We start from the raw sequence: 26,169 nt of genomic DNA, 5'->3' as shown, positions 1-26,169 counted from the left end.
TAGCACCATCCAAAAAAGTACAGTTTTATTATTATTCATCAGCTGAGCTGTTACACAGGAGCAAGCAGGGTGTGGCTGGGGAACATTGATAGCGGGGGCTTCTGGGATTTTCACAGGGCAAGTACTGAGCTCATACTAAACACGAAGCTGTTTAACAGATTGGGGAGGCAAGTGGGTTTGAGCAGCTTTCATTTTTATCTGGAACAATCTGCAGGGATGTCCTGCTGCCGTGTCTTAGACCAAGTGTTGTCTTTCTCCTCCAACTTGACTAAAGATGCTGCAGGTATCGATGTGGGTGGCCCCAGTGGTTTGGTGGTGTAAGCGAGTATTTCCCAGGTGTCTCTAACTCTGAAAGAGCTAAAGGAGAAGTTACATGGTTAATGAAAGCCAGTTAGGCCCCTATGGAAGGCTGTGAGTCTCCTCCAGGGTGCAGATGAACACCTGTGGGATGTCAGATACCAGAGTCCTCAACCTCAGAGGAAGGGAAGGCAGAAACTCATGGAACTGCATCCAAAAAATGCTCTGGATGCAGAATAAGTTCTGTTCCAGCCACAGGCCCAACTTGTGATGAGCAGTTTACTCAATTCCCAATAAGTAAGTTCTCAGATTTCTCAACAATTGCATTTGGGGGTCACTTTGTTAGGACTGAGAAACCAAAGTTTTCAAGTGAAAGTATGTAATTCATCAGGACCAGACTGAGACTTTTCAGCTTCTTTTCAGACTGAAAATGTAGGAAACCCACAGCCTCAACCTATTCTCATTGGGTCTTTCCCACCCTATTTTCATTTTGCTTTTGGTAGAGGCAAGAGTGAAGTTGGTCACAGTCTGGCTCTGGCTCAGGCTGGAAAGCTTCAGGCTGTTCCTGTGATCTCCATTCAGTTGGAAAAGTGGGACGACCCCATAGGATATTTTGTGATCAGTCTTGATTAGAAGGACCCTGCTGGGGGAGCATGAGAGGAGTCTGATTTCTAAGTAATAGGGTCATGGGTGCAGTGAGGAGTGAGAAGAACAAGCAGGTGGGCCTCTATGCTCCCATCTCAGAACAGCGCCCTTAATCATTTATATATGCTGAGAATTCACTTAAGTTTGAAAAGCCTTGCCATAGGGCATAGGTGCCAAGGAAGAGATGTGCACAATTTTAGGAAGGGCATATACTTGCTCTTGATTCAACACCTAGAAAGAGAAAAGAAAACCAAGAAAAAGACAGTGATGTCTCTAGACCCTATAGATTCATAGTAGAAAATCATAAGCACGTTGGAAAAAAGAATTCTCTTCAAACTGAAGTTCAATAAAAGAACAGATATTTTCTTATCTCTGGAGACTGGCTTCCTGAAAAACAGAATAAGCATGAGCTGACTCTGGGGTCTTGTGAACCCAGGTTTGAGTCCCGGCTTACCACTGCCTATCTGTGTGACCTTGGGCAAGTTACCTAGCCTATCTGTCCTCCACTTTACTCATGTCAAATGGGGATATTAATAAAAGCTACCTCCTAAGATTCTAGTGAGGATTAAGTGAGTTAAATACATATAAAGGGGTTAGAACAGTGACTGGCACACAAATGCTCGATAAATGTTTACTATTATTTTGTTAAAAAGGCAATGTGTCTATATGTGGTAGAGTCAAATTATTGCATGGTCAAACTGCACCTTAGCTTGGTGGGTAAGACTAAGGAAATTGAAGTCACTGAAAACTGACTCTGGCACTCACTTTGACTTTGGACGAGTCACTTAACCTCTTAAGCCTTAACTTTCCCATCTGTGAATGAAGATAAAAGCAGAACCTGTGTTGCCAGTAGCTATTGGTTCTTATTTTGCTTCGCTGCCATGATTTTTGTCACTCTCTTCATTTCTAATAACCTTGTGCTTCACTCTACCTCAACCACCCATTCCCATGGTCACACCCTAGACTTTCTTATCATTCACACAGGGGACCCTTGTGATCTCAATTTCAAACATCCACTCTCTAGCCACCTCCCATGTCACTGGCTTAAGTAGTCTTATCACCGTGTTTTCACATAACCTCCAATCCATCAACCTCCATTTCCATTGACATCCTGTCAATGTCCATCTGCCTCCATTTCCTTCTCTGTGCAGCTTAGACACCACGTTCTGTTGTTATAATCACTAACTTGCAAACACCCTCGACTCCTTTTCCTTATTCTCTATCCTTCATGCTCTCTTGCCACAACCTCACCCCTAGATGAGCGTCCCCATTTGCCTTCTCTGTACATTACACTAACCTAACATCACTGATGAAAATTGCACAACCCAGCTGAGAGTTCACACTTCAAATTCATGAGCTTGGACTTCAGATCACCACCCAGAAATCCTACTTATGTTTGTTTACTATCAGGCTTGCTTTCCCAATGCCCAAGAAGACTTTTTCAAACTTTCTCACTCTCTTTAAATATCCCACACTCTTGCTGTCTTGCTCCACAGTTGATTGAGAAAATAGAAATCATTAGATTAGTACTTTTTAGTGTCCTCACAAGCAAGCCTGAAAATCAGTTTTTGTCTGTGTCCTTATTAGCTTTCTTTTGTATACTTTCAATGACAGAACAGTCCCTGTTCTTATGAAAGGTCAATGCTTCTACATGTCCCTTCTGTCTTCTCAATGATTTCACCCCTCAAGTTATCTTCATCCTCCTATATTGGATCATTCCCATTATCATGCAAAGAGGCTCTAATATTTGCCTTTTTAAAAAAAGACCTTCTCAAACCCCATTAGCCTCTTTAGCTAATACCTTTTCTCTCTTTATCATTTCAATGTTAAATTTCTCTAAGAAGCTCCTTGAATTTACTATTTCCACTTTCTCATCTCCGGTTCACTCTTCAACCCACTTCAATCTGGCTTCTGTCTACATCACATAATGAAAACTGCTCTTAACAAGGCTACAAAAATCTCTGATGCCACATCCAATGGGAATTTCTCCTTATTTGACCTTCTTTTATTTGATCTTTCCACAGCCTTTAACACAGTTGATCACTCCTTCTGTTTTGAAACATTCTCCTCTTTTAGCTTCTGTTATATACCACACTGCCCTGGTTCTTCTCTTATCACATTGGCTACATCTTTTTAGTCTCCTACAATGGTTCCTCATGTCCCCAGTCTCTAAATATTGGCACCCTCCAGGCCTCTTTCTGTGGCTCTCCTCTCTTGTATGTGTACATCCTCTGCCTAGGTGATCACATCCAATGGCCTTAAATACCACTTATGCACAGGACTAATATACATCCCAAATGTTTACCCAGACTTTCTTCACTTACATATACAACTGTTTAAAAGGTATATCCACTTGGATGTCTTACAGGCACCTCAGACTTGACATGGTCAAAACAGTTGTGTTCTCCTATCCATTTGCTCAAACAGGAATCCTAGGAGATAACCTGGATTCTTCCCCCTTTCTTTGCCATTCCTATTTAATCCATTACCAAGTCCTAAGAGCTAACCTTCCCAAATAGATCTCAAATACCCCTATCTCTGCTGTTGCCACCTAATCCAGGCTATCATCCTCTCATGCTTCTTGCCTCTTTGTTTTCATTCTTCCCTTTCTCCAATGTGTCCTCTACAGAACAGCTTTTGTGATCTTATCAGATGCAAATTAGATCACACGTAAAATCCTTCCATGGCTCACAAAGTCACTTAGAATATGAAATCTCAATTCCCAATGTTACCCATAAGGCCCCTGCACCACCTGGCCCCTGCCTACCTCTCCAGCTTTGTCTCATACCACACTCTCTCTTTTCTCACTCCACTCCTGTCACCCTGGTCTTTTCTTTTTTCCATTCTTCACACACATCTCGGGCTTTTGCAGGGACAGTTTCCTCCACCTCCCTCTATCTCCACCCTAATTCTTCCCAGAGCTGGCTCTCTCACTTCATTCAGGTCCCTGATCATACGTCACTTCCTCAGAAAGGCCTCCCTTGAACACTTTATCTAAAGTTGGCCCCCATTTCCCCCTATTTCAACACTTCATGTGTTTTCCTCACTCCACTTATCATAACTTGCAAATATTTTGTATTTTCCCTTTGGGGGTGGGCATGTCTTCCCCACGAAACTATTAACTCTATGAGGGCAGGGACCAAGACAATTTTATTCACTGTTATATCTCCAATGTATATTATAGTCCTGTGTCTGGCAATCAGCAATATCAACTGTTGTTATGATTTGTAGCCATTGAAGCAATACATAACCAGCATCTATTTCTACTGACCAAAAGATAAAATCAAATTCACTAAAACTTTTGACCAACATTTGTGAGACTCACCTCCAGAATGTCTTTCTCCAAGGTCTCTCTGACTACCCTTCAGGCTCTGATGACTCTTCTGCTCCATATGCACTTGCTTCATAGATGCATGACAGCCCACATGAGGGGACTAGGGCCATGTTGGAGGGGCAGGAGGAGACTCTGCCTCCCTTCCTTGACAAATATTTTTCTGGAGCCTCACATAGGAAATCTTTCAGAACAACCTAAATCTCCACTGAAAGGTTCATGTAGTTCACTTCGAAATGAGGTTAATATAAATTATATAAAGAATAAGACATGAGGCTAGGTGAGGTGGCTCATGCCTGTAATCCCAGCACTTTGGGAGGCCAAGTTGGGCAGATCACCTGAGTTCAGGAGTTCAAGACCAGCCTGACCAACATGGTGAAACCCCGTTTCTACTAAAAATACAAAAAATTAGCCAGGCATGGTGGCAGGAGCCTGTAATCCCAGATACTTGGGAGACTGAGGCAGGAGAATTGCTTGAACCTGGGAGGCAGAGGTTGCAGTGAGCCGAAATTGAACCATTGCACTCCAGCCTGGGCCATAAAAGCAAAACTCTGTCTCAAAAAAAAAAAAAAAAAAAAAAGAATAAAACATGAAGAGCCAACTGAGTCTCATGCCAAATCTACTCCCCCAGGAAGTGAGGGAGCAGGATCTGGGCAATGAACAAGCTCCCCAGGTGGTTCGTACCATCAGGCAAGATTGGAAGACTGGTGTCATGCTTAAGAGCATGGGCTTTGCTGGGTTCCATTGTCCTTTTACTTGGAGCCCTAGGAAGTCCCTTCTCTTCCTCTCAGCTCCATGCTACCTCCCTCTGCCCGGGGCCACAGTGGTAGAAGGACGGACTTGGGCCTGTTGGCATAGCCACCTTTCCTCAACTACTCTCTGCAAGAGAAGATCGTCCCCTACCCCCTTTCCCTAAGGCATATTTTTCTTTGCTCTTTTGCTTGCTTTCTGAGCCTTCTGCATCCCCCTTCCTTTATTTTAGGATAGTACCCTTGCCCCAGATAGACAGTGAACTCATTTGTGGTAAAATAATCTCACCAGTGACTAATTTTCACTGTTGTACACTTCATTTAACTTGGAATTGTTTTTGATAATTTTATGACACTGTGAGAGCAAAGAGATAATACTGCATCTGCCACTTGCTGCTGTGACTTAAGGTAAGTCCTTTCACCTTTTTGAGATCCAGTTTCCTCATCTATAAAATGGGGATATTCATTCATTCAATCACTATTTGCTGAATATCAGTTGAGTAAAGCACCTAGGACATATTCATATACACCTCACAAGGTCATGGTGGGGACTAAGCAAGATGGAGTATGTGGTATGTGGCTCATGGTCAACACCCAGTACGTGTTGTTGTTGCTGTTAGTTTTAGTCTATGAACAATTTTAAGCATCAAGTTATCAGTAATTCTGAGACTCACAATAAATAAATGTAGAAACTATTAACAAGTACTCAAGAAACACCACAATCCTTGCCTTTCATAAGTTAGGAGGCCAGCAGAGCTCATTTCCTTGGGCAGGGACTTACGTGATGTCTGCCTTGGCCATGCTAAGGCTTTTGAACCAGCTCTAAATGAATCTCCTCACGGAGGCATGGCCAATGAATCACCAGGGTTGGTTTTTGTTTTGTTTGTTTGTCTCTTACACAAGGGCATCAAACAGAATAATTTTTACTACATTGGAATAATTTTTACTGCATTACTACATTTTCTTACTGTTTCCTTGTTAAATGCTCTTTTATTGTTTCCAGCATTCACTCATTCATTTATTCAACAAATTTGTATACGTCTGTGCCAGGTGCTAGGGATACAGTGGTATACCTCTCAAAGTCTCTGTCCTTATGGGGTTGACATTCTAGTGGGGTCTATAGATTGCCCTCACCCCTACTTCACACCAGACTGTCAAATGCCTGAGATCAGGGGTTGTGGTAGTGGCTTTTCCTTTGGATCCTCTCTATTTTTATATTTTATGGAGATGGGGGTCTTGCTATGTTGCCCAGGCTGGTCTCTAACTCCTGGGCTCAAGTGGTCCTCCCGTCTTGGCCTCACAAAGTGCTGGGATTACATGTGTGAGGCACCACATCCAGCTTGAGTCCTCTCTTAAACACAGCACACAGAGCACAGCTTGGGGCACACAGGATGCCCTCCAAAAAAGACTTCTTGATGGTTTAATGTATGCCAATGCTTAGAATAATGTGCCAGCCATTATTCTAAGCATTGGTATACATTATTTCATTTACCCCTCACACCTCACCCTATGAGGTGGGCACTATTTTATGCTTATTTGACAAATGAAGCAACTGAGGCATGAAGCGGTTAAGACATGTGACCAGGTTCCTGAAGCAAGTAAATAATAAAGCTGACATTTGAACCCTGAACCCAGGTCATGAAGATCCTTATGTCATTCCACCCAGATTGTCCTCTTTTGTAAGTTCCTACTGACACCACTTTCAAATTGAGTGTGGAGCTCAGAGTCCTGCCCTCACGCCTCAGTTGACATTTTCCCTGACTGCAGAGTCCTGGGATGGCCCTGTGTACTAGGCTGACAACTGAACATCTGGGACACAGCAAGCAAATCCTCATCCTCATGAATTTCTTAATTTTTCTGAGTCACCTTGGCTACTTCAGTTAAGTCCAGCTCAGGTTAAAAAAAAAAAAAAAAAGAAAGAAAGAAAGAAAAGAAAAAAGAAACTAAGGGCAGTTACTTCTATAGCAAAATAAAATTTTACAAGATAAGAAGCGCATACACTCTTTTTTGAGGCTAAAATGAAACAAATTCTATCTATGAAAACACTGAGTGATAGAAATAAGGCTCCCGTCCATTACCGAAGACTCTGGGTTTTACACTATCAGTGTCTCCAGTAGTAGACAGAAGCCTTATTCCTCAAGTTCGTTCTCAGGATACAGACACACACCATCAAAGGCTGGACCAGATACCTACTTTCATTTGGAAGGCTGGTACTGGCAGATCCACGAGACATATACAGTTTCTTATCTAGAAAAGAAGAAAAAAACATTATTGGAACTGAAATTTCTAGGACTAGGTTAGAAAGTGCCCAGTAGCATCCCAGGGGCCTCACATTGCCTGGTCCTAAGTTTATGAATATCTGGCATATTCTCTCTTATCAGATGCTACAAAAACAGAGAAGCTTCTGTTTTTAAGGTCCACCATCTTCCAAGGCAGTGTTCCTGATTAAGGGTCACTGACTTCCTCAACAGATCCTGGACTGCCAGTCACCAATTAATACAACTGATGTCAACATGAGTAGAGCATGAAGACTTTGGTGATAACCATTTGTTGGTGAATGTGTCTTGAGATTTCAGGAATAGGACAATTGCCTGCATTATAGTTTCACCATGATGTGCCTGGCTTACAGTAGATGCTCACTAAATATTTGCTGAATCGGATTTGAACTGTAAAGAGTTGCTATGTTTGGAAGGTGATGATTTCAGCCATCTGTGTTCTAACCAACTGTTGAAACAGGGCTCTGCTGTGTGTATGCACAGCATATACACAAGCACAGTTGGCCTAATTTTCCCTGTGAATCCAATAGGAAAGGACTTTTGAAAAAGAGTAGAGGGGTAGGAAATTTCACAGGTTTCCCAAGCATGACACTTCTATGATTTACTCCTTAAGTACATTCCTAATCAAATTCTGGAAATGACAGAGTGGTATTTTAATGGGAAATGTGTTTGCCACATTAGAATAGAACACAGTGCCTGACTTAGGTAGGCTATGCTGAACAGGCCCTTTGTTTACTATATGCTTAGTTCAGTGTAAAGACAGCTTCTAGTAATTTCTTTCAGGCATGGAACACTAGAACCACACTGTGTATGGACAAGGAAGCTGCAAAAGAAAATTCGTCCAAAGTACAGAATGACAGAGGTTGCAGACTTGGTTCCACGAAACTATAAAATATATATATTTATAAGTGTTTCATATGAAAGGCAAATCTTGCAACAGAGTAGGTTGATTTTTTGGTGGAAGTATAATTAATGCCAATTCTTCCCCGTTCTTTTACAAAGAAGGGAGCCTTGTTTTCTGATGGATATTTTGCATCTGGTAGGCGCTAATTAAATATTTGCTGGGTGAATGAGTGAATGAAAAAGTGAGTGAGCCTTAAGGGTGTTTTTAGTTCAGGGGAGGGGTGGTGGTCAGGGAGTAGGAACTCAAGGGATACCAAGCAGGAGGATCCCAGAGTGCAGGAGCAAGCCGAGGACAGCCAGCCACTGTTAGGTCTCCAAGCAGCAATGAGGCTGCCTCTACAGTCGCTTTGAATTTTAATGTGTGCAGCAGATGGTTGGTATAGCTTGCCCTTGTTGTTTGCCTGGAGCCTGACATCACTGCAAGTTGCCAACCTGTTTGGAGGCTACAAGGTACGTCACAGAGTTCTGTTTTGCAAATGGCTTATTTAATTGCTCCCAATGAGGTAAACATAGGACCCTACAGTATTAGACAGCAGCCCATCATTTTTCTAAGGTAAGGCCAAGTTGACGGGCTAGGGTGAGTACTTCGGGCCAAGTCCATCTGGCTAGCTATCTATGTAACCCTTTAGCTATTAAACTGTGAATGTCAATGAAGCCTAGTGAAGATATATGGAACATTTAAGCAGAACATTCCATCCCTCAGCAGCCCTATGTCCAGAGTGGCAGCAATTAGTCTTGGCACCTGATCTCATGCCAACTCACTCTCAACCACAACCAATCAGGGGCACCCCTCCAAGTATCTGTAGGCATTTCCTTACAGTGAACTGGGCCGGGAGGCATGTTGAAGAGCAACCCTGTGCTTCCAGCTGCCTGGCCAGGGTTGCCATTCTCCCTGGCGGCAGGTTCCTGAGGACGGGCTAGGCATCTGTCTTGCTGGAGGAGACTTAGGAGAGGCTCACGTTTCCCATCAGGCTGGGGCTCTGGAACCAGGTGCCGAGCAGGGAAAGCATGAGAGTAGCCAGGCTCTAAGGAGCTGGTGCCAGCCAGGGAGGAGAAATGCCACAGCTCCCCAGGCCGAACAGAGGCCCTCCTAGCCAGGGATGGTGAGAACTGATTCACAGCCATGGGACTAGGCACATGCAAGTTGCAGTTGGCGGCACGGTTTGTGACAGGTACTTCTGGCTGTGGCTTTGTCCACGGAGAAGAGTAACGCCACTGATTTGGAGACATGCTGTCATCTGAGAAGGAAAGATTTAGAAGACATGTTAGGTGTTTATTGTTTTCAAAATGGATGTAGATTTTTTAAAATAAATACTCTATTTATTTTTAACTTGAAGGAAATAAGAAAAGCTAAAATAAAATCATCCTAATGATAATATCCAGAAACAGCCATTGTCCTCTGTAGGTGTACTGTTTCTAGGACTGGTTTCTATTCATGTATGCATTGTTTTCTCAACATATATTGTTATTCAAGCCATTTTTGTTTCATTAAAATATCATGAAAAGCCTCCTATAGAAATGAATAGGCCAGGCATTGTGGCTCATGCCTGTAATCCCAGCTCTTTGGGAGGCTGAGGTGGGCGGATCACTTGAAGCCAGGAGTTCAAGACCAGCCTGGCCAATATGGTGAAACTACAACTCTACTAAAAATACAAAACTTAGCTGGGTGTGGTAGTGCACACCTGTAGTCCCAGCTACTTGGGAGACTAAGGCAGGAGAGTTGCTTGTGCCCAGGAGGCAGATGCTGCAGTGAGCCGAGATTGCACCACTGTACTCCAGTCTGGGCAACAGAGTGAGACTCAGTAAGAAAGAAAAAAAGAAAAAGAGAGAAAGAAAGAGAGAGAGAGAGAAAGAAAGAAAGAAAGAAAGAAAGAAAGAAAGAAAGAAAAGAAGGGAAAGAAGGGAAAGAAAGGAAAGAAAGGAAGAGACAGAGAGAAAGAAAGAAAAGAAAGAAAGAGAAAGAAGGGAGGGAGGGAAAGAAGGAAGGAAGGAAGGAAGGAAGGAAGGAAGAAGGGCCAAACCCCAGCTTTTTAAAGTGCTGTACAGTAAGTAGTCCATGGTAAAGCAGTAATATAACTAACAAATGTCATATTTGTGCACTGCTTGGTTATTTCCATTGTTTTCTATTATGTTAACAGCATTACAATGAGCATCTTTGTATAGATACCTTTGCTCCCGGATCCAATTCGCTCCTTAAGGATACTTTTCTAGAAGTAAACGTGCTTGATTTGTGTTTGGTTGCTGCTATCATCTAGCTTTATTTTATAGCTGGTGTTTTAAATACACTAAATAGGGGGACTCCACAGAACTGTGCTGGTCACTCACACAACTCTAGGAGTTAAAACCACATTTTCCAGAGTAATATGAGGCACAGGGATGTTAAGAGACTGAGCCAAGGTAGCAAAAACAGATTAGCCAAGTAGGGAAGTGAGCTGGAGCGATAAGTAATGGGGAGGGAAGTAGTTGCTTGGACCCCATTTTGCAAAAGCAGAATTCTGAGGGTCAAGAGGTGACTTAGTTTCTTCTTGCAAAGTTCATGTGGATTGGTTAAGAGGGATGGAGTGTCCTTTGGTTCCATACACACTATTCTTATTGTGCCTATGATAGCCGCCGAATCTGAGATCTCAAATGTCCAGGATAGCTCAGGACAAGGATGAATGTTTTCCCCATTCTCAACACCTACTCAGGCAAGAAGGGAGGAGGGAAAGAGCTCTTCCAGACAGTTCTTAAACCCTGGAGCCTATCATCTATCCAAGATAATGGAGAGAGGGTGGGTGTGGAGACAAAGGAAGATTGGCCAGCTGGAGAGGCTGTCTGGGACACTGGTCCTATTTCCCATACAAACCTCTCCTAGCTCTCTTGAATGTTTAGTTTGACTGGATTGTGTACAAGATAAAAAATTCTGAGAGGCCTGCACAGTGTTACTGGAGTGCCATCACTCAGTGTAACACAAAGGATAGGAACAGAAGTCCAAGTCCTCACGGCACAGACATTCTCCCCAGCATCTCACACCATTCACAGTGAGTGATGGGGGATGGTTGGCCCTTCTTATGAAACCAAAGGCAAGACAATATATTAAGATTTGTTTTGGTGAGGGTGAATGCTACTTCTGAAAATTGGTATCTCCAGGCCAGAAGCAATTCAGTGCACAAAGAGAGTGATTAAGCTAATTTGGTGTAATCACAGTCTGTGTTTCATATTGAATGAGGGTACTTCATGTCCTAAGCACAAATTAGAAACAAAGCGTAGCCCCTGACAACTAGGTAGTTTCCATCTGAACAGGCCTTACAGATCTCATACATATGACTTAGGGGCTGAATGCTTGAAATGTGGAAAGCAGAGCCCCAGAATGTTTTGACTATTTCCCTTAACTGCTTCCTTTCTAGAATTCTCTGAAATGTTAAGGGAAGTGGGTTGGTGTGCCACAGTCCAAAGTCCTATATGGTCACTGGGTGCCCCAGAGCACAGTTTGGATGGGAGATTGTGGGCATGCACCGGGTGTCTTAACCCCAAGTTCACAGTGACCCATCAGAGGGCCTTGGGTGGCCTGGGGAAACCCATCATTCCAGATTAGGCTTGAAAGTCAGTGGCCCACGGAGTGGAGACCCTGGATTTGAGTGGGCCTCTCTTTCTCGGGCCTCTTGGGCCAACTGCTCCAGCAGCCACTCCCACCTACCCTGTGGATGGGTAAAGTCCTCTTAAACTACAAACGTGCACTGACTCAAGGCTGCTGCTGCTACTAGAAGTGACCCTGGTGACTTTTTTTAATCCATGTGCTCCCTATTAGTTACCTCTAGAAGTGAGAGAGGGAGCCCCAGGGCAGAATTTGCTGCCTTCGCAAACCCCTGACCACACGAATGAGTGGAGAGCAGCTGAGCAACACCCTGACGCAGGGATACATGGGGCAGGCTAGGATTTTTGTTTCAGCAGGAATACAAATGGCTTCCACTCCACTTACTTCAACCCTGGGCATCTAGACCCTACCTCTTAGTCCCATTCATCCCTCTAGAATTACTGATGCTGTTGATCCTGAGACAAGACCTATCCAGAGAGAGCTGGTCTCCATTTCCTACACTGCCCTTTTTGGGTGAAACTGGCAGGCCATTCCCCCTGCCTTCCAAGCATACCCAGAGGCACCACACATTTCCACCCATATACACTTTTGGGATCTCCAGAACACTCTAGAAAACATCTTCAGGCATTTATGAATTTGCCTCCATTCCAGAGTACCTTCCCTCCACTTTGTCCTTGCATGGAGGCCCTGGCTTCCTATTCCAGATTAGTTTTTCAACATACAAACTTAAATGTCGCCCTTTCAGAAAGGCCTTCCCTCAACCTCCAATCTAAAGTTCGTGACCCTGTTACTTTCTGTGACTGCACCCTATTTCCTTCATGGCAGTCATATAGTAATTTATTTATTTCTTAATTCTTACATTCATTCATTCACTATTGGTCTTCTTTATCATTTAGTAAGCTTGGCGAGAGCTGAGATCATTTCTCTTTTGTTCACCATTATGTCCCCAAGAACTTGCACAGTGCCTAGCACATAGTGGCCCTGAAAAAGTATTATTCTAATGAGTGTACACGCATGTTTACACACAAACACACATATATATGCACAATTGCAAACATGTACACACTCATAAACACAAACATGCACACACACACACACACCCCCCACACACACCCCCTTCCCCACTGAACCTTTCTAAATCGAAGAGAGCAGGATGAAAGTGGTTAAAAGCACAGACTTTGAAGTCGGAGAGGCTTGGAATCCAATCCCAGATCTGCCACTTCCTAGCTGTGTGACACTGAGCAAGTCCCTTCCCACCTCTGAGACCGCTATGAGATTGAATGAGACAATCCACGTAAAAGGTTTAGCACAGTACCTGGTACACATTTGGCACTCAATAAGTGGTAGCTGTTGCTGCTGTTATTATTAATCATTTCAGTTTAGAAACCCACTCTGGGTTTCTTTACTGGTTTGCAACACTCAGCATAATCAACATGAAAAAAAGCAAGACGGTCATTATTGTATGAGGCCTGAGAATCCTCCCTGCCAACAGTCACCTAGTGCTGGAGAAGGGAGGGGCAGAAAGGACTGAGCCAAGGGGCCCATAACAGCAGCAGAGGCAGCAGCAGCACTTCAGGGCCGGTTTGGAGGCTGGAGCAGATACTGGTTATAAAAGAGGGATTTCAGAAGTCTTTGCTCAGTCTGTGGCCATTCCCAGGGAATAACACATCAGAGATGGGCAGGAACAATTTGTAAATATAGAATAGTTTTTGTTTATTGAGTACGCACTGTGGGCCAGGCACTTTACTTAGCACTCTGCATACATGATCTCACGTGATCACCACAGCAACCCAGATGAGAAAATCGAGACCCAGAATGGTTAAAGTGACTTGTCTAAGGCCACACAGCTAGCAAATGGTAGAGGTGTCTGATTCCAAACCTCATGCTCCTACCAACTATGCCTCCCCAATATTGCAAAGAATGCAATGAGCTGGGTACTTTCACATATTCCTTGGGTTGGAGGTCTGGCAGATTGGCATAACACTTCTAGGAGGAAATTTGTCGGTATATATCAAAACCCTAAAATTTTTGTATACTCTTTGACCCAAGCATTCCACTTGTAGCAATTTATTTTAAGGATATAGTCAATGATGCATGTAAAAATGAACCTACAAGGATGTTCACAGTGATTTGTATAATATAGCGAAAAATTAGCAACAACCTAAATATTCAAAAATTTTAATAAATTTGGTACATCTATAAAACGATACTCTTGAACCATTAAAATGATGTTGTAGTAGAACATTTAATGGCATGGAGAAGTGGATATGACATTGTTGAATTTTTTTAAAAAGCAAGTTACAACCCATTAGGTGCAAAATGATGTCATGTTGTAAAAATTAGTACACGTACATGGATGCACATGTGGTTTTTGTTTCCTGAATGCTTATCTATGTTTTCTAAATTTCCAAAAATGAGTATATTTTGTATATTTTATGTTTGTAAATAGTAAAAATTATGTTTTAAGCAAAAACTTAAACCACTTGACCCATGAAGCGCCCAAAACACAAGTCACAGCTGTGAATGACTAATCCATGATTGCCTGATTTCCTTCTGTCTATCCTTTCTTCTTTCCTTCCTTCTCTTCTCCCTCCTTCTGCATCTTTTAATGCAAATTCTGTGGGTTTTTTTTTTGACAGGGTCTCACTGTCTCCCAGGCTGGAGTGTACTGACAAGATCATAGCTCACTGCAGCCTCAGTTTCCCCAGGCTCAAGCGATCCTCCTGCCTTGGCCTCAGCCTCCTGAGTAGCTGGAAATACAGGTGTGAGCCACCACACCTATACAATTTTTAAATTTTTTTGTAGAGACGGGGTCTCTCTGTGTTGCCCAGGCTGGTTTTGAATGCCTGGCCCTCCCAAAGTGCTGGGATTACAGGGGTGAGCCACCACGCGTGGGCTACAAATCTCATCTTATGATGAAGTTGAAACCAAGAGTCCTCTGAACACATGCACATTTTGCACTATGAAAGTCCAACCTTTGACCTGCATGATCTGTATACATTGACTTTCCCTCTCTGCTCTCTTTGCTGGTGGCACTTGCACTTCATTCATTCACCCCCAGGTACAAAAAGCATATTGTTTGCTTTAACTGAGGTCAAAATAACACCGGAGGTGGAAGGACAGCTTCAAGGAGATTGTCCTGTTCCAGGGCACCAGGGGGGCCTCTCAGTTCCTCCCCCTCTTTCAGAGCTGCCTCCCTGGGGTGCCTAGTCTTTGGATGAATATCCAGGTTCCTTTTCCCAACTGAAAATAGAGATCAAATACAGAATATGAGCTAGTATTTGAAATATTGAGTGGCTAAGATCTGAAATCAATTCCATCTGCCGGCAAATACTATAGACTCCCCATATTAGCTGTGAGATCTTGGGCAAGTCACTTGACTGTCTGAGCCTCAGTTTCCTCATCAGGAAAATGGACATAGAGTTAACCAGTAGAGTTGGTGTGAAGATTCAATGAGATAATCCACGTGACAGACCCTAGCAACAGACAGTGTTCAAAAAGTGGTAGCCATTATACACATTATTAGTGATAGTCCTTATAGGTATTAAATCCTCTTGCTGGGGCATTGTCAGAGTGTACAAAGGCAAGAAAATGGGGTAGTCAAGAGACTGACTCTGGAGATCGATGGACTTGGGTTTCAATCTTTATCACTCACTGGCTGTGTGACCCATCTCTAGGCACTTACCTTCTCTGGGCTGCAGTTTCCTGCTCTGTAAAATAAGGATAATAATATCCATTGCAAAACGGAAAAATGCACATGCAGAAAAATGCACAAATGGAAGTGTGCAGCTGGGGGAATTTTCATAAACTGGGTAATGAGCACCCAGCTAGAGTAACAGAACCTGACTACCACCCCAGAAGCACACTGTACCCCCTTTCAGTCACAACACCCCCAAAAGGTAACCATATCCTGTGTTCTAACACCATAGGTTCAATTTGCTTGTCTTTGCACTTTATAAATCACAGTAGATTTTGTGGACTGAAGTAAAATGCACTAATTTTAGTGTGGTGTCTGGTATTTGCTGGGAGCTCCATATATGTTTGTGCAGATAGATTCCTTTTCCTTACGAGAATGGAAGACAGGAAACTGTCAATATTCACAAGGGCCATAAACAACTAGCATGACTATTTCTCACATAGATATTTACACTTTTTTTTTTTTTAAGCCAGCATTTCTTCCCTACCCTCACTGATTATAGCAGATGGGAGGGGAGAGAGAAGGAGGCTGGATCCTTTGAGACTGGCTATAAAAGACCTCTGAGTGCCCACGTATATACCCTCTCACCTTCTCTCAGCAGCCCTGGAGCAATGTTGCCAGGCCTGAGGCTGGCCTCAGGACTGGGGCTGGGGACAGGACAGGAAGAACACAGGGTAGCATACATACCAGGACCATGCCCCCTACAAACTATAGTTACTGAAGCTTCTCTAGTTACTGATTCTAAAATTCCCAATGTCCTTTTAATAGGGAGATAATTCAAAGATACCTTCAATTTGTGTTTTCTTTTCTGAAGTACAGCCAGTATAAATTATACATAAGTAAACAAAAACATAACATTGATTGGCGAAGAGAAGCTAGGAAATTCGACGGCATTTCCTAGCCACACGGGTCTCTGTGTTTGGGCTTTGCACATTTGGCTCAACAGACAGCCCTTAGAATGTGGGCGAGTTGGCCATGGGAGCCCATGAATGGGAGCCTGTTCTCCTTGGAATGGCCTAGCTGGGCTGGACGGCCTGGTGCTGGCCTGTAGGGGTTGAAAGGATACTAACAGTCAGTAATGAAAGGCCACTTGAAAGATTTCCCACCATTTTCAAAGCCATATGTATGTCATATAACACTTCCAGTGAGAACCTCTGTGGGACTGGAAGCCTTTCATGGGGCCCTCCCCTGAGGCAGCAGAGCTTATGAGAAACTTGACTCCTAGTGGTGATAAGAGAGGCTTTGAGGGAGGCAGTTTTTCCTTCATTTGCTCAATCAGTGGACAAATATTTGCCTAGCCCACACCACACTCTGTGAGGGAGACAACATCTCCACAGTCAAGGGATTTGTGGGGTTCTTATAGGGAAAATATAACAACCAAGAAGGAAGATGGAGAAGCAAGCCACCTCTCTATCTGGCCTGTGAAGGCTGGCTAGGGCAAGAAACAGGGCCATGCCCAACTTCCCTTAGCGGGCAGGGGCTTCACAGAAGGATACAAGGTGAAGTCAGAAGGCACAGGAAACTCTACGGCAGCCATGCAACAGAACCCCCTGAAAACCTGGAGGCTTATGGGAGAGGCCTGCTGCTCTGTGAACCTGGTGTTTTGAACACAGGTCCTCATATCTATCTTAGTTGTTCAAAAACTCAACTCAAGCCTTGGACTACATTACACTTACTATGTGCCACTTGACATGCATTATCTCCTTGAATCCTTGCAAGCACTGTCCTATAATTCAATAATATTCCATTTTAGAGATGAGGAAACTGAGGCACAGAGAGGTAAAGTGATATGTCTGGAGATCACACTGTTAGTAAGTGATGGAGCTGCCTTGGGCCCACGCTGAGTGGTTCTAAAGCTGTATACCACACCATACCCCCTCTCTACGGTGACTCCCATCTGTAGGATCAACACTTTGTGATCAAAATCATAATTTCATTCATTCAAGCCGTATGTATTGAGTGCCTCCATGTGTCAGGCATTGTACTAGGTACTTACAAAGCAGCAGTTAACAGATTGACTCCCTACTGCCACGGAGCTCAGTGGGTAAGGGGAGAGAGGAGTCGAGAAAAGAAATACAACATATAATGTGTATTTATATATATTTCTTCTTAGCATTTGTCAAGTGACAAATGCTAAGAAGAAAAATGAAGCAGGGTAAGAAGACAGACATGAGACGGTGGGGGCTTTCATTTTTTAAATAGATTGCTCAGACAAGGATTGTTTGAAGTGGTGACATCCAGGTGGAGACTTGAATGGAGAAAGGTGAAGCCATGCAGGTATCTGGGGAAAGAGCATTCCAGGGATAGGAGAGACCATGTGCAAAGGGCAGGCCTGAGGCAGGATTGTCGCTGGCATAGTTTATGAATACCAAGGAGCCTCGACTGGAGCGGGTGAGGCAGAAAGTGGTAAGATATGAGATCAGAAAGACAACGGGGGCCCAGATGAGGCAGGGCCCCATTATAGACTTTGGATATGATTCCAAGTGACATGGGAAGCTGTCAGAGGGTTTTAAACAGAAGAGTGCTAGGGTGTGACTTTCATTTTAATGCTACCATTCTGACTGCCCTCCTAAGAATAGACTGAAGGAGAGGAAAGGAAGAAGCAGTGAGACCAATTAGGAGGGGACTGCAGCAATTCAGTGGGGGGCGATGATAGCTTCTAGGACCCAGGTGATAGCGGAGGTGAGGGGACGCGGTCAGATCTTGGATATTTTGAAGATAGAACTTACACAATTTCCAAAAGGATTGGATGTGGGGTGTGAGACAGAGAGGTGTTAAGCATGACTTCAAGGAATTGGAAGGATGGAGCTCCCATTTATTGAGATGGGAAAGACTGTGGGCAGAGCAGGTTGAGGGGGAAATTAAGAGTTTATTCAGTTTGGAAGCTATTTTGTTTGAGTTTCCTATTAGACATGTTAAGTGAAGATCAAGTAGGCAGTTAGAGAGGCAGGTCTGAAATCCATTCTGGGTTGCAGATATGCATTTGGAATTGATCAACATATAGATGGCATTTAGGACCAAGAGAATAAGTATAGATAGAGAAAGGAGTTGTCTGGGACCTGAGTACTGGGGCCCTGAAATGTTTAGAAGTTGGAGAGAGAAGGACATATAGCAAAGGAGACTGAGAAGAAATAGTAACCAGGGAGGCAGGAAGAAAACCAAGAAAGCATAATGTTATGGGCTGACTGTAAGCGAAGTAGGTATTTTCACGAGGAGAGAGCAATCTTCTGCAGCAAATGTTGTGATAGGTCAAATCAGATGAGGACAGATAGGGACCACTGGATTTGGAAAGTGGAGGTCACGGGGTAACCTTGATAAGAGCGATTTCAAGGAGTGATGAGGTTGAAAGCATGAGGGGAATGGAGTCTAGAGAGCATGGGAGGAAAGGACAGAGTACACATAAATACCACTTTTGAGTTTTGCTGCAAAATGAAGCAAAGAAATGGTGCAATAGGCCAAGAGCTGGTTTTATCCCAGCTTGGGTTTTACCAGGCAAGTAGAATAGAGGAAGTGAGACCATGGCTTGGTGGTGCTTACAAGGGAATGATTATAATGAATCCAAGCCAATGTGTTCAGAAATAAATCAGAGTCAAATAGCCAGTCAGTATACTTGCCTGTGTATTAACTGCCTGGGATTTTGATACTTTCAAGGAGCCAGTTAGATCTTCTGATTCCCACACACCACATTTCTCAGCTCTTACCACATGTCAATCCCCCATGTGAGTCAAGACCACGGTCATTCTTGCTCCTGCTGTGATTATTCAGCACACTCTTAGACATCACCTCCTCACTCCCCACCCACCCCCTCCCGCCCATTTTAACAGCAAGGTCCACATCATTTCCTTTAGTATCTGCTGCTACCTCCTGCCCTTCCACATGTTTATTTAACGCACAAGATTCTGTGAGAAAACCGCATTGATTGACTGCAAAAGTAATTTCTAAGAGAGAAGTAAATTCTGCAAAGATGAATACATCAGGTACACATCAACTCCCTCTCCAGTCCCAAAAAGCAAAGCCAGAATGATGGCATCTGGAAACAGGGGAGCTCTTTGCCTACAGGCAGAGGCCCCACTTGTCCACTTTACACAAAAGCCCTCACTTGGAGGTACGTATGTCTTCCAATGGGAGCAAGTCATTCAACATGTGCAGTCAGCAACACCAATAAAGAGATCTTGAAATCCACCAGACCCTGATCTATTTGCTCACTTTTCAAAAAGGTAAAGGGATCCATTTTGAGTCGCATCCAGCTGGCAAAGGTGACTTCTCCATTAGGCACAGGAGGTACAGTGCCTAGGGCCCATTAATAGTTTTAGGGGCCCACAAAAATGTTTTAAAATTGGAAGAAAAAATGAATATGACAATGATACTGAATATATTTAAAACACGAACCCAGCTTGGATTATATTCATCTTTATACCAATGCAGTCATAAAATGTAACTTTTAATGTTTTTGAGGAGGAAGGAGGTCCATGAAGACAAAAGTGTCCAGGGCCCATGAAAGTCATACTACAGCCCCTGCTAGTGTGATGTTTAAGGCTTCCTTCAAACCTGGGTATTTTGTTGTGCACATTTTGACTTAGTTCTCTTCAAGTAACTGCTTTGAGATGTACGACTGTTTATTTCTTAACAATTACCAAATAGACACACCTGGCCCTGTGAAAGGTGGGAAAGGGATGTGGCAAGATTATTCATCTGCTTCCCTCTGGCCCCTGCCCTTGCTCACCAAACCATCCACTATTAGTTGAGAAGAGGCTGGGAGCACCTACATGGGACATGTGTTTTCTTTTCATGGATGCATTGGTGTTAGTGCCGCATCAGGCCATAGTAATAATAATAGTGATAATAATACTAGCTGGGTGTGGTGGTTCACACCTGTAATACCAGCACTTTGGAAGGCTGAAGTGGGAGGATTGCTCGAGGTCAGGAATCTGAGACCTGCCTGGGCAACATAGCGAGATCCTGTCTCTACAAAAAAAAATTTAAAAAATTAGCTGGGTGTGGTGGCGCATACCTGTAATTCTAGCTATTTGCAAGGCTAAGGCGGGAAAATTTCATGAGCCCAGGCATTCATGGCTGCAGTGAGTTGTGATCGCGCCACCACATTCCAGCCTGGGCAACAGAGTGAGAACCTGTCTCTAAAAAACAGAACAAGAAGAAAAATACTGATAATGATAACAGTAAATAGCTTGGAGCTTCATTGTGTGCTGAGCAGTAAACCCAGCATTTAACATGACTGAGGAAATAATAAAATAAGTGAACTAATTTGATTAAACTGCACCCATTTTTACATTAAACTTCATTTTTTTTTTCCAGTAGCTTTAATTTTTTTTTTTCTTTTGAGACAGGGTCTTGCTTTGTCACTCAGGCTGGAGTACAGTTGTGCAATCCTGGCCCACTGCAGCCTCAACCTCCCAGGCTCAAGTGATTCTCCTGCATCACCCTTCTTAGTAGCTGGAGATACAGGTATGAACCACCACACCTGAATAATTTCTTTAAATTTTTTTGTAGAGACAGGGTCTCACTATGTTGGCCAGGTTGGTCTCAAACTCCTGACCTCAAGTGATCCTCCTGCCTTGGCCTCCCAAAGTGCTGGAATTACAGGTGTGAACCATCACGCCCAGCTAGCTTTGATTTCAAAACTTTTCAAAACCACCTGTCTACAACTGGGAACACTCCATTTATAGAAATAAATTATATAAAATGCAAATATTATCAACATTTAAAAACTATCGCAACATACTTCTGTTCTAATGGCTTATTCAGCAAGATTCTAATCTATGTTTTAGTATTTTATGGAAATTTCAAGGTTCTTTGTACCTAGATAAAGTGCTCACAAATTTGCATATTTGTATGTTCATTTACTCATTCAACAAATCCTTGTTGGTTGTCCCGTATATCACAGTCACTGTTTCTAGATGCTGGAAACACGATATTGAGCAAAATCAGCAATGGTCCTTGCCCTCACAGAACTTTCATTTAATGGAGGAGTATGCAATAGTCAAATAATTATACAGGTGTGAAAACTGCAACTGTGACAAGTGCTTAAAGAATGGCAGGAGAATCTGTAATAGGATATTTGAATGCTTAGGGGTGTGGGTGGTCAGGGAAAGCTGCCCTAAAGAAGTGATCTTAGGATGAATGTGGGTTAATTAGGAGAAGGGAAGGAAGAGTTTTGCAGAAAAGGAACAGTTTGTGCAAAGGCCAGAAAGAAATCAGAGCGAACATGAAGGACAGAAGGAAGCCGGTTTCTGGAGGACAGTGCTGGGGAGGTGAGGTTGGAGCAGTAGATGGTAGCCCCATTTTGACGTTAAACTTCTGGGAAGGGGTGTGGCTTCTCACTAGTCAGAGCAACTTGCCTTTAGCAAACATATATGTGTTCAAGTGTGTCAAGTACATCAAAGAACTGGTGTGTCCGTGGCAGCCTTGATAGGGAATCCCAACTTCCTCCCTCCCAACATGCTCACCGTTCTTCAGCATCACACCTTCACTCTGACTCGAGGGGGTCAGTTCCTGGGGGCTCTTGATATTGCTCAGAGCTCTGGAGAAGTGCTCATCCACAACACTGCTGATGTCCCCTTGGAAGTAGGTGAAAAGGACACACCGGGAATTCCATTCTGTCTTTATAGGCTTCTGCTTGCCTTTGGGCATCCGGATGTCAGTCTTCTTCATTTCTTCCATTGTGAGTGAGTGACAGAGGTGATAGCTGTGGACCAAAGGCAAAATGTCACTGGCACTATTTTACCAAGTGGCTTGGCTGTGGTTTGGGTGAGCAGTATCCTCGCGGGCAAGCGATTTGCTCCCACCAAGTACACATGCTCACTGGGGCCTCAGGGAGCCACATAGCTTCTAAAGGTCAATGACAATGCTGTTGGGAAGCCTTGTCTAATCAGTCTTCAAGGGACAACACAACAAATCTCCATGAAGTGCTGAGAAGGAGCCTTCTCTTACAAATGAGAATGATCAGACAACCTGACTAAAGAGAGCATCAGGAAATGGGGAGGTGGGAGGACACTGAGGCCAAATAGCAGAGTAACTTGCCTCCTGGGGAAGCGCCTTTCTCCTAAACGAATGAGCCAAGGTTGGCCCAGAACTGCCTGTAGGCATGGGCTCCCATGGAAAGCTTGACCAGGCAATCCAGTGGGTGCTTGACAATTTCAATAGTAGGCATTGCTTTCTATCTTGACCACTTGCACACAAAGTAAACACATCAAATTCTCCTACTCCCCTGATGCCTTAATCTATGTAAGCCTGTGTCCTGCGCCTACCCGCATTCCATCTTAGAAACTAGCAATTACAAACAACACCATCTATAAGGCCTCCAACAGATATATTCTGAACAAAATGCAGAAGTACAAAAAAACATTTTTACACCAATGTTGTCACCATTGGTGGAAACCTCCTGAAAGGTTGTAAGGTTGTCAGCTCTGTTCCCCAGCACATCTTTTGTATCTAGAACAGGGCCTGGAATAGAGTAGATGCTCAATAGCTGTGTATTGAACTACCCTAAACTTAGGTTCCATCATTGGTATCATCATATCCTACCCTGAGAGTTCCTTGTGGGCAGAGGCTGTCTATTTGCATCCAGGTCAGGTCCTGGCATGCAGTGGGCCTTCAAGACATGCTGTGGCCTTCCTTTACTAGGGAAGTAGCCTGTCAGGATGCTTCTTTACCTCTGACCAACGAATCTGACTTGCCATGTGCTCTGGCTAAAGATGGATTTGATCTATTCATTCTTGTAAATTTAATGAAAATGACTAGAGTTTAATAGACTGTCTCTTTCTCTCTCTAGTTTATGAGACCTTGAGAACAAAATTTCATATTCATTTCTTTATTCCTAGCACCTAGCATAATGTAGGTGTTAAGTAACCAGTGTTTCCCCTGGTTGACAGTCATGCTAAGCATAACCAGGTACTAGCTCAAAAACGAATCCATTGCACCCTTACTTTCCAAAAACATGCGAACAAACGCTTTGAAAAACTGGTAGATTCTTATAAAGTTAAACATATTCTTATCGTGTGACCCAGCAATCTCACTTCTAGGTACACATAGCCAAGAGAAACAAAAACTATGTCCACACAAAGACATGTACATGAATGTTCACAGCAGCTTTCTTCATAGTAACCAAAAATGGAAAATACCCACATGTTTATCACCAGGAGAATATATAAACTAGCTGTGACATATTTATACAATGGAATGTTACTCAGCAAAGAACAAACAAACTACCAATCTACACAACAGCATGTATGAATCTAAAAACATGTTGAGTGAAAGAATCCAGACACTAAAGGTCACATATTGTACAATTTCACATACATGAAACAAGCACAAATAATCTGCAGTGATGAAATTCAGAACTGTGGTTGCCTGTGGGGTAGAGATTGAGCGATTGACTAGGAAAGGGCATGAGGGAGCCCTCAGGGGTGTTGGAAAGGTTCTGCATCTTGATGAGGGAGATGGTTACTACATGAATGGATAAATTTGTTAAAACTCATCAAATTTTACACGTAAGACATATGCATTTCACTGTAGGTAAATTATTCCTTTATTTTAAAAAAAGTACATGATCTATTCTGATACTTGAAGGGATAGAAATAAAAACCAAGGTGTTATGAATTATAAAGCAATGAGAAGCATGGAGGCAGTACTTTTTTAAAGCTACAGTTTACAGAACACCTACTCTGTGCCAGAAACTACACATCTATCTTCTCCAATCTCCATAATCCTCAAATTAGGTATTGTTATCCCCATTTTACAGATGAGCAATCTGGGGCTTAAAGAAGGTGAAATAGACTGCCTAGGCTACACAACTAGGGAGTGGCAGAGCTGGGATTTCAACCCAGGTCTTTCTGGCGTTAATGTCTGTCCTACCTTCACCATCCCTTATTGACTATCCATTGGATTTAATAATACCTTCTCCTCTATGGGCCTCAGTCTTTCCATCTATCTCCTAATCCCTAGGGGGCCTCATGCCAGAACCCTAAACCAGTCATCTGGTTTCCTTCAGATAACGCAGGCAGCAACTCCCAACTCCGTCTGCTCCCTCGGGGCTTCTCCTTGAAGCCTCTGCCTGCTGCTGGAGGGGCCAGTGAGGACCTTTGGGGGATTCACCCTCTCATTCTCAGAATTTCCAGTGGCCACTGCTCAAGGTTCAGGCTTGACACAGCTTGCAATCTCTCTTTGCTAACTCCCCTTGAAGCCACATGGGAAGGAGCTGGTAGGACCCTAAGGACATTAGGGCCCTGAAGCACGTGCTTAATCTCCTTGGGTAGAATCCACAGATGACCCGGGCCAACTGGCTACAGTCAGGAAATATTAGAGATGGAGAAAGTCAGAGGTGGTGTTTCAGCCCCTTCACCTTGGAGAGCTCAGTCCGTGGGAAATTGGGCATCCTGAATAATAAATTCAGTATTCACTGAATAAGTACTACCTATGCCCTTCTTTTCCTCCCCAACCACACCTCACACAATCAAAAGGAAAGCCATAGGCTACTTCTCTGGATCGACTCACAAGCAACTCCCTGGGCTGCGCTTGGACCACAGTGGAGAGAAACTGTATTTGAGGAATATTAAAATTCTGAGAACTGTCATTGGCATAGTCCTATGAAGAACTGCATCTCACTCTACCTCTGGAGAAACATGAGAAGCTTCATCCTCAAATGAGCCCTCCATAAGAGGTCTCTTCATTCATGAATTAATTGCTGGGGTGTGTCTTGCTTAGGAGAAAGAGATGCTGCACAGTTGGATTGAAGGGGATGTCAGTGAGGCTAAAGAAAGGGTGGCTGTCTCCCAGAGAAGATGTTCCCATATCAATGCCTGGCTTATAGCAAAAGCCTCTCGTAGTAGACAAAACCCCAAGGTCAAGTTTTACCAGTGGTACTGCCAGAACAGCATAATTACTAAACAACAGGCAGTTTGCAACTTTCCCATCTCACAAGATACAAAGACAGAAAGTGCTCCCTCAAATATTGCCCACACTTCCGAAAAAAAAAAAAAGAACGAACGAACGAAAGAAAGAAAGAAAGAAAGAAAGAAAAAAAAAAAGATCTGTGAGCACAGAATCCCAAACCAGCATTTTGGCCAGAACTCTACCATAATCTGCCTGCATGGACGGACTTACCGCACTTCTCCAAAATGGTACCTAGCACTCTGGGGTGGGGTGGGAAGTCAGAGGGGTTGGTTTGTCAAATCAATAACTTGGAACAAAATCCCCAAGGGGACCAGATTATATCTCATTGAGCAAAGTATTTGATGACTACCCCATTTCTTCCCAGTTAAGTTTCTTTCCTCCTCCCCAGAAAAAATCCCCAGATTCTCTTACCTCTTAATTCTGGACCATCACCTGATTCTATGGCTGGGAAAAGATGGCCAGAGCTGCCTGGCTCACTTCAGAGCAGCTTAGTGCTTGCGGAAGCAGGAGCTGAGAATTTGTACCCCCACCTCCTTGTTACTTTCCGCCCCTCTAGCTGGGACTGTACAAGGCGTTTCCTGCTAGCTATCTATTAAGAATGCAGAAAATGTACTCCAACAAGTCAACCTGGTTGGGCACCTGCAGGAATGAGGAAAATGGTAGCTCTTTTTTTTTTTCTTTCTTTTTGCACTAAAAAAAGCATTTTCTGGGATTGTCTCTTAAACTGGGAGGCCAGTTGTTTGTCCAAAACCATACACAGAGTCAACAACAAATCAAACATCAGTTTT

The 26,169-nt window shown here is 43.4% G+C and overlaps 1 protein-coding gene and 1 non-coding gene across 2 annotated transcripts; both read right to left on the bottom strand.

The window, feature by feature from the left end:
- VGLL1 (vestigial like family member 1) lies at positions 1–25,930 on the bottom strand. Its single transcript, XM_015128306.3, has 5 exons — positions 25,793–25,930; positions 21,937–22,175; positions 9,020–9,439; positions 7,216–7,269; positions 1–357 (listed from the first exon to the last, which is right to left on the bottom strand). Exons 2-5 carry the CDS (start codon positions 22,148–22,150, stop codon positions 269–271), a joined length of 777 nt encoding a protein of 258 aa, XP_014983792.1. The 5' UTR covers positions 22,151–22,175; positions 25,793–25,930; the 3' UTR covers positions 1–268.
- On the bottom strand, positions 7,077–7,159 carry MIR934 (microRNA mir-934). The gene has a single exon (NR_032707.1). It is a non-coding gene; the product is annotated as a microRNA mir-934 (primary transcript).
- Positions 25,931–26,169: the final 239 nt, after the last annotated feature.

The sequence above is a fragment of the Macaca mulatta genome, chromosome X, assembly GCF_049350105.2.
Source record: "Macaca mulatta isolate MMU2019108-1 chromosome X, T2T-MMU8v2.0, whole genome shotgun sequence".
Lineage (NCBI taxonomy): Eukaryota > Metazoa > Chordata > Mammalia > Primates > Cercopithecidae > Macaca > Macaca mulatta.
Note: the sequence above shows the minus strand (reverse complement) of the source record. Positions and strands in the feature narration are given on the sequence as shown.

Bases quoted from the DNA above. Each gene is read 5' to 3' on its own strand.
- VGLL1 (XM_015128306.3), bottom strand. From the start codon at position 22,150: ATGGAAGAAATGAAGAAGACTGACATCCGGATGCCCAAAGGCAAGCAG. The intron at 9,440-21,936 runs GTGAGCATGTTG...TTTCCTTCTCAG, and splicing joins AGGTGTGATGCTGAAGAACG to ATGACAGCATGTCTCCAAAT. The intron at 7,270-9,019 runs GTAAGGAAATGC...CTTCTTTTCTAG, and splicing joins GCCTCCCGGCCCAGTTCACT to ATAAGAAACTGTATATGTCT.